At 39.8% G+C, this 8,733-nt stretch overlaps 1 protein-coding gene across 5 annotated transcripts in view; it reads right to left on the minus strand.

The window, feature by feature from the left end:
- The window catches only part of LOC106877362 (ankyrin repeat domain-containing protein 50), a 78,977-nt gene that overhangs the window by 9,995 nt on the left and 60,249 nt on the right, over window positions 1-8,733 (minus strand). For all 5 annotated transcript variants that reach the window (XM_014926249.2, XM_014926248.2, XM_052965989.1 and 2 more), the window contains 2 exons: window positions 7,832-7,910; window positions 3,974-4,105 (listed from right to left, as the gene is read on the minus strand). In XM_014926249.2, coding sequence (XP_014781735.1) covers window positions 3,974-4,105; window positions 7,832-7,910 — 211 coding nt within the window. The remainder of the gene's footprint in view (window positions 1-3,973; window positions 4,106-7,831; window positions 7,911-8,733) is intronic.

An 8,733-nucleotide genomic window follows, 5' to 3' on the forward strand; every position in this document is an offset into this window, starting at 1 on the left:
GCTGGAGCACCGCCTTTAGTCAGATAAATCGCCCCCAGAATTTATTCTTTGTAAACCTAGCACTTATTCTATCGGTCTCTTTTGCTGAACCGCTAAGTTACAGGGACGTAAACACACCAACATTGGTTGTCAAGCGATGGTGGGAGGGGACAAGCACAGACACACAAACATACACACACACACATATATATACGATGGGCTCCTTTCAGTTTCCGTCTACTAAATCCACTCATAATGCTTTGGTTGGCCTGAGGCTATAGCAGAAGACACTTGCCCAAGGTGCCACGCAGTGGGACTGAACCCGGAACCATGTGGTTGGTAAGCAAGCTACTTACCACACAGCCACACTTGCGCCTATATTGCAAAAAGAGAGATGGAGAGGGGGAGTGTCTGTTGGTCCTTCTGATTCTCTCAGGCCATCGATGTAATCAATGTTCAATCAGAACCTCTAAAATATTGGGTGTTGCAGGATGAATAGTGGGGTACGTGGAGTAGATATATTGTGATGTTTGGTTTGAATTTTGTGTAGAGATTCTGAGTACAAGGCTGTACCACAGGATATGTGTTGGTGTTGTATGTTAATATGATAACAAGTTTACTGTGTACAGTACTCAGGTGTACCACAACTTGTTGGAAAAGAACAAAAGAGAGGACGGAAAACAAATATATAAATCATATAAATAAAGAAAGCAATGATAATAAAAATACATGCATAAGAATAACAAGAGAGAAGAGTGAACGTTTAAAGAGGAACCATTGAGAGGAAAGGGTGCAGAGACATTTTCAGGAATCATGCTGGTGTATTTTGGGAAGAATGGAATTTTTCAAGAAGGATGCTATGTCCTCTTGATGCTGTGTGTTGATCTTGGTGTTGGGTGGTGTATTTTGGCATTGCTAAACAGGACAAAACTATTGGGTTCCCATTACTAGATGCTTTCAAAGTTTCGATTCCTAAGATTTATGGTTGCCTGGCGAGAAGTATTTTGGGTTTTATGTGGACAAGTTAACTGAGGTAATTGCATTCCTCTCTGGGTGAAGGTGAAGGCAGTGTGTGTGTGTGTGTGTGTGTGTGTGTGTGTGTGTGTGTTTGGTGGAGGGGAGACATGGAAGGATAGGATAAGGGTGGTTAATGCTTCAGCACGAATCAAACAGGATGATTAACTGTCAGAGTGAAACTTGATCCAACCTTCTCGTCAGTATATCCCATACTATAATCTATCTATATTCCACACATGATTAACAAAGATATTTATAAATATCAGAGAAAAATAACTGCACAGAGTGCATTGTTAAGTGCAGGACTTTGGTAAAGAGAGAGAGTGGAAAGGGGGAGTGTGCGTTAGGGGAAGACAGGGTGTAGCAGGGTAAATGGTGAGGGTGGTTTACAGTAGGTATGTTCTGAACGGAATAACTAACACCACAGCCAATGAAATCTAGAATCGTTACGATAAAGGTAAGGCTTCATGCATTAGTAGATCAATTATTGAGATAATTATAAATAAACAAGCCAACGTAAGTAGCTTGTATGTGGATGCTCAGTTAGCTAGAAATAGCTGTCACATCTTCCTTAAATTGCCCTCCACTGTATTAAAGAGAAAAAAAGAATGGATACATTAGATAATGCAGTGCTAGATGTCTGAGCAAGAAAAGAAAATGATGGTTACGAAGATAAGTTTATTGAAACATGGCTGAACTAGAGCTAAACAACAACACAAGGTATGTGTATATGAGAGGGGGAGATGATGAGAGAAGGAGAGAGAGAGAGATGATGAGAGAGAGAGAGATGGGGGGAGAGGGAGAGAGAGATGGGGAGAGAGGGAGAGAGAGATGATGAGAGAGGGAGAGAGAGATGATGAGAGAGGGAGAGAGAGATGGGGAGAGAGAGCAAGAATGGAAAACACAAGTGTTTGCTTTTTATGCTTCACCTGAAGGAAAACAAAAAAGATAAGACGTCATCACCCACCACTCAAGACACTTCACCCATGCCCACCACCACCGACTGGAACTACAGACGGTTTATTGCAATTAATCATAATCAAAATAATCAATCAAGACAGACTAATTAAGAGTTAATAAAAGCATACGATCGTGTAAACAATCTTATAAACTGAACTCAATCATTAAACTTAATTAGAGCTAAGATTTAATTAAGATGTTGTCGTTGCTGTTTAGCCTACAATCAGTCCTGACAGCAGAACTACAAGTAAAAGTATTCCAGCCACGCCCATCATGTTTGTTTTTTATATATACACATATATACACATACATATATACATTGTGTATTTAGAACTAGATCATTCAATGCGCTCTTTTACTTGTTTCAGTCATTTGACTGCGGCCATGCTGAAGCACCGCCTTTAGTTAAGCAAATCGACCCCAGGACTTATTCTTTGTAAGCCTAGTACTTACTCTATCGGTCTCTTTTGCCGAACCGCTAAGTTACGGGGATGCAAACACACCAGCATCTGTTGTCAAGCGATGTTGTGGGGACAAACACAGACATACAAACACACACACACACACACACATATATATATATATATATATATGACGGGCTTCTTTCAGTTTCCATCTACCAAACCCACTCATAATGCTTTGGTCGGCCTCAGGCTATAGTAAAAGACACTTGCCCAAGGTGCTACACAGTGGGACTGAACCCAGAACCATGTGGTTGGTAAGCAAGCTACTAACCACACAGCCACTCCTTTACATTTCTTTCAGACAGCAGGGTGTAGTTTAAGAGGGATAAGGCTGCTATTTCTAGTGGGTTGAGCATCCATATAGAGGCTTAGAATTAACCTATAATTACAGTTAGGTTCTATGGGGGGTGAATATTTTGGCAATGACAAAAATATAAATCACAACATGTCTGCAAAGTGGTTTGCATAAGGAAGGGCATCCAGGTGTAGAAAGCTTGCCAGAGCAGACATTGGTATACGATGCTCATCCGATCTTGTCAAGCCATCCAAATCATGCCAGCATGGAACATGGATTCTAAATGATGAGGAAGATTATATGTGTGTGAGTGTGTGTGTAGGCGTGGCTGTGTGGTAGGAAGCTTGCTTCCCAACCACATGGTTCTGAGTTCAGTCCCACTGCATGGCACCTTGTGCCTGGAGTACAAAAGGAAGTTTAATGCAACACAATCAACTGTTGGGATCTAAGTTAAGACTTCATGTAATGATGTCACAGTTAGATAAAAACATAAACCAGGCCTCCTGACTTGTAACCATGTGGTTTTGGGTTCAGTCCCACTGGATGGCACCTTGGATAAATGTTTTCTATTATAGCCACAGGGCTGACTAATGTCATGTGAATGAATTTAGTGGATAGAAACTGTACAAAGCCTGTTGTGCGTGTGTGTGTGTGAGTCCATGTCAGTGGTTACATTCTGCACTGAGCTGAGCTACGGATGGTGCCATTTGCTTACATTTTCCTTTCAACGAATTGTCCAGTAGCTCTGCACTTTCAACAAAAGACAAACAGATTAAAAAATCTTCCTGACTTGTAAAGCGAGGGTTAGTAACAGGAAGAGCATCCAGCTGTCAAATAATGTCTCAATAATATGTATTCTTCTGACCCATGCCAGTACAGAGAAAGGGATGTAAAATTAACAAACAAACAAATGAATGGGTATGTGTGTGTATGTGTGTGTGTGTGTGTGTGTGTGTGCATACATATGTATGTGTATATGTTTGTGCCTCCTTGGCTTGACATAGTATGGTATTTATAAAGAAGTATTACTGTCATGCAATCTTCCATGAAAACATGTCTGGCCATAGAGAAATATTACTTTGCTTGGGAACAGGTGAGTGTTGGCAACAGGTAGGGCATTCATCCATAGAAAATCTGCCTCAACTAATTCAGTCCGTCCTATGTAAGCATAATAACGTAAACACCAAAATGATGATCACACACAGGTGTAAATGCACACACACAAATACAACAGTTGAACGACAGCACAACAACATACCTTTGAGAAGTAACTGTGTCGACTGAAGACAGTTTTTGGATGCCATAATATGCAGAGGTGTATTCTGGTACATATCACATTTGTTGCTGTCCCAGCCTTTGTCTAGCAAGTGTTCCAAGATGTCTCTGAAATCTGAAAGCAACAACAAAGATTAAGGCCATTGCAACAAAAAATATGCATCTTTGGGGGTTTGTTGAGTTTGTAAAGTGAGAAAAAGCAGATTTAGTGTTTTAACAATTTGTAGAAGGATACAACCCAAGAATGTGGAAAAAATGCTTAACTGTCAGCGGGAAGTGAGGATGACTTTGGAGCCAGTACTACACTTTAACTAATTGGTTTAATGGGCCTACGTAGTCACGAGCAGACATTTAAATTCCTCTTCGCTTCACACACCCATGCTTGACTCAGCAGAAAATAAAGGATGTAACAACTGGAGCAAAGGGGGCAGTGGGGGGGGGGAAAGCAGCTGTACTGACAGTCAGCCGGTACACATTTACAGCGAAGAAGACTGGAACAAAATGACATGAAGTACCATGCACAAGGACACGACACACTGCTCAATCCAGGAAATGAACCCATGACCTTATGATTGTAGAACCAACAGCCTAACCACCAGGCCATTCAATACTGATGAATAACTGAAGAACACCACAAGCATTTTGAAATCTTTAAGTTAGTGTCTGTAAAGAATGGCTGTTGGAAAAACTGGTGGTGACGGGGAGGGTGGTGGGGTGGAGATGGAATCTTAGGAAAATTTCTTTTTAAATTTCACTCCATCAGTTCTGTCAATGACTACTTACTGTTTATAAAAGAGGGAGTGGGGTTGATGGAGGTGGTGTGAGGAAGAGATAGAAATGATAGTGATGAGGGGTACTGTCCATTCATAAAATTTGTTAGGTAGTCACCATTAAACTATAATCTATATCTATATTGATTTTTCTTTTGTTTCCTTATCGATTTCTCTAGTTATTGATTCCTGTAAATAAAATAACGAGTTGCTGTTGTTTAGCCCTAGGCAGAGTTAGATCAAGTAGACTTATGATCATATAGTGGTTCCCTTGTTGGCCCATAAAATATTGAGGCCTTAGACAAGTAACATGATGCACATACCCCACCATCAGCTTAACCACCGCCACTATTACAATCATCCTCATCCTTATCGCCATCATCATCATCATCATCATCATCATCATCATCTTCATCATCATCATCTTCATCATCATCATCATCATCATCATCATCATCATCATCTTCATCATCATGATTTTATGACCATCTTCCAGGCTGATATGGGTAGAATGGATCACCATGATTCAAGTCAGTTCTTTGAAGTCTCTTTGAGCCTAAACAGGTCGGGAGACTACATTTTGTTTAAACGATTCATTTTGGAAATGGTTCCGATGCCTGGATGTCTTTCCAACCAGTTTTTGGAGCCTATTGAATGCATTTTCTTGTGGCAATGGCACTAAAGAGGCTGACATGTCCTTAGACATACTAAAGGATCCTCTTGTCTCCAGACAATGTCTGTGTGGTTAGGTGATCGCAGGCACAGGCACAACCGTGTATTAAGAAGTTTGCTTCCCAACCATATGGTTCCAGGTTCAGTCTTACTGCATGGCACCTTGGGCCATTGTGTGTGTTTGTGCTTGCTCCCTTCACCAAATAATTCTTTCAAGAACTTACATAATTTGATGCCTTTGTAGTTGTCTCTACCCACCTCCCTCCCTGTTTAGTGCATCTCCTTTCCTCTTGTGACAATTTATTATGATACAGCTATACCAGTCATTGCGTGTGTCACCCCTCTGTACTACCTGACATCCTATACCAATAATTAGCACTTGACCTAATTTGCTAGACATTTTAAGCACTTTAACAACAAAGCTTTCCTACCCTGCTTTCATATCCTTAATGCATTTGCAAGTGTATATGTAAGTGTGCATCTGTGCACGTGTATGTTAAATTCAGGTTAATATTTTAAAGCTAGTTTAACCTTTCAACATTCAGATTTCTTCATCAAATGTAATGCTTATTGATCCACATAGTTTTTTAATTAATCATTCATTATCTGGTAGTCTTGAGACTTCAATAATGGAGTTCTTTATTTTTGGACTGACATTGTAGGGTAGGTTAAGAGTCTGGTTTTGGCCAGTTTGAACATAAAAGGTGGAATATTTTGGCTGGATATGGCCAGTTTAAATGCTAAAGAATTAATAATAATAACCAAAGATTTAATAATAAGGTGACTCTATATTGAGAGAAGAGTTGAATTTATTGTGAAGCTCCAGTTATCTTGAACTTCACGATGTGTGTATGTGCGCGTAAATATATCCTGATTTGTAAAATAGTTACACTGCTTCTTTGTGTTTGGCATCAGCAAGAGCATCCACCAATGAAACACTAGCTTAAAATGTCTATGTCCACCTTGCTGGCATGACTTGGACGAGTCATTCTGATTGTGTGTGGATGATCTTGCCCTTTCACCTTTCTGGGGTTGATTAAATAACTATCTGTAATTATACTGGAGGTGAATTCGGATTTCACTAATCCTCTTTTGCTTCAATTAACTCGTTATCAGAATATTGAATATTGTCAAGGGATCAGCAAATTCATTAGTGTCAGTGGAATGAAAAAGCAGCGAGTATTTTCTGATGTGGTTGGTGTTAGGAAGGTCATCCAACCGAAGAAACTATGCCAAAGTATAGACTGGAGCTCAACATTGGATTCTGTCAAAACCATCTAGATCAGGGGTTCCCAACTGGAGGTTCCCGACCACCTGGGGGGTTGTTAAAGCCTTGGCAGTGGGGTCGCGTAGCCTTGCTAGAAGTGGCTTAAGATAATATTAATTTCAACTCATCAATTACATTTTTCATGCTCTGCTAATAGTAGGGGGCCACATGGATTTCAAGCTTTTGGATAAGGGGTTGTGAGTGCAAAAAACATTGGGAACCGCTGACCTAGATGGATGCTAATGATGACGAATTTTCGCACAAAGCAACAAATTTGGAAGATGGGGTATTGTTGATAATGTCAACCCCAGGACTTGATTGGATGTATATTTTATCAACCCTAACAGTGTCAGCTACAGCAGGATTTGAACTCGGAACATAGTCATTACCAAATACCAAAAGGTATTTTATTCCACATTTTTGCCAATCCATTTGCACTATCATAAGAAATCATTATTTACTGTCCATTTTTTATACTGGCAGGGACTGGACAGATTGGACAGATTGATAGGATTCAGACAAGCCACAGGGCTGCATCAAACTCCAACGCCTGCTTGGTTTCTATGGGTCGATGCCTTTCCTAACCCTAACCACTTTACAGAGTGGATCAAGTATTTTTAATGTGGCACCAACACTAATAAGGTCGTCAAATAACTTGCAAAACACAGTAGAGAAAGGAAAAGGAAAAAGCCTCATTGACTGAGTGGGGGAGAGTATCTGAGAGAGGGGGGAAGGCAGCTTTCTGACAAATGCTGGAAGTGGGGGTGGGGTGAAGTATGATAGAGGGACAAGCACAGATATACATTATTTACATTTGACAGATATTTGTCCTCATCTTGTTTGTTGTTAACGCAACATTTCGGCTGATATATCCTCCAGCCTTCATCAGGTGTCTTAGGGAAATTTCAAACTTGGGTTCTCATTCCTAAGGTATTTTTCAATGTTATTATTATTATTATTATTATTATTATTATTATTATTATTATTATTATTCAGGTCACTGCCTGGAATCAAACTCAGAGTCTTGGAGTTAGTAGCCCACGCTCTTAACCACTGTGCCATATGCACAGATATCTCGCTATCTTCTGTATGAAATATCAATAATCTATCAATAAGCTATTAACATATTGACCTTTTATAGCTGCTTCATAAACCGGAGTAACCCCATATTTGTTTGACACATCTTTCTGACAGCCAGCATCAGACAGAATCTGAAAACATGAAAAAGAAAAATTCATAAATTGAAATTCCACATAAAAAGAAGAGTGAAGTCACTCTTTAGCAGTGGACTTAATGGTTTTGATGGCATGAACAATATTTTCTTTCCTCGAAAAATGTCTCAAAAAAATCACCTTGGCCCTATATGCAAAGGTGGACCTTCCATAAGTTTTAATACATTAAAAACAACGATCACGCTTGGACGGTGCTCTTAGCGCTCCACTGGTACAGGGGCCATCACGATTTCGCTTTCACTTGCCCCAACAGGTCTTCGCAAGTTGAGTTTAGTGTTCAATGAAGGAGACGTTAGTATGGGTGCCAGTCGTCGAATTTAGTTTGATTTTGATTTCACTATATATATATATATATATATATATTCTTTTATTCTTTTACTTGTTTCAGTCATTTGACTGAAACAAGTAAAAGCACCACCTTTAGTCAAGTAAATCAACCCCAGGACTTACTTTTTGTAAGCCTAGTACTTATTCTATTGGTCTCATTTGCCGATCCGCTAAGTTACAGGGGACGTAAATACATCAGCATCAGTTGTCAAGCGATGTTGGGGAGGGGGGACAAACACAGACACACAAATACACACACACATATATATAGATATAGATATACAATGGGCTTCTTTCAGTTTCCGTCTACCAAATCCACTCACAAGGATCCACTCTACTAAATCCACTCATGAGGCTATAGTAAAAGACACTTACCCAAGGTGCCACGCAGTGGGATTGAACCCAGGACCATGTAGTTGGTAAGCAAACTACTTACCACACAGCCACTACTATGCCTATATATATATATATATAT

The sequence above is a fragment of the Octopus bimaculoides genome, chromosome 3, assembly GCF_001194135.2.
Source record: "Octopus bimaculoides isolate UCB-OBI-ISO-001 chromosome 3, ASM119413v2, whole genome shotgun sequence".
NCBI classification, from domain to species: Eukaryota; Metazoa; Mollusca; class Cephalopoda; order Octopoda; family Octopodidae; genus Octopus; species Octopus bimaculoides.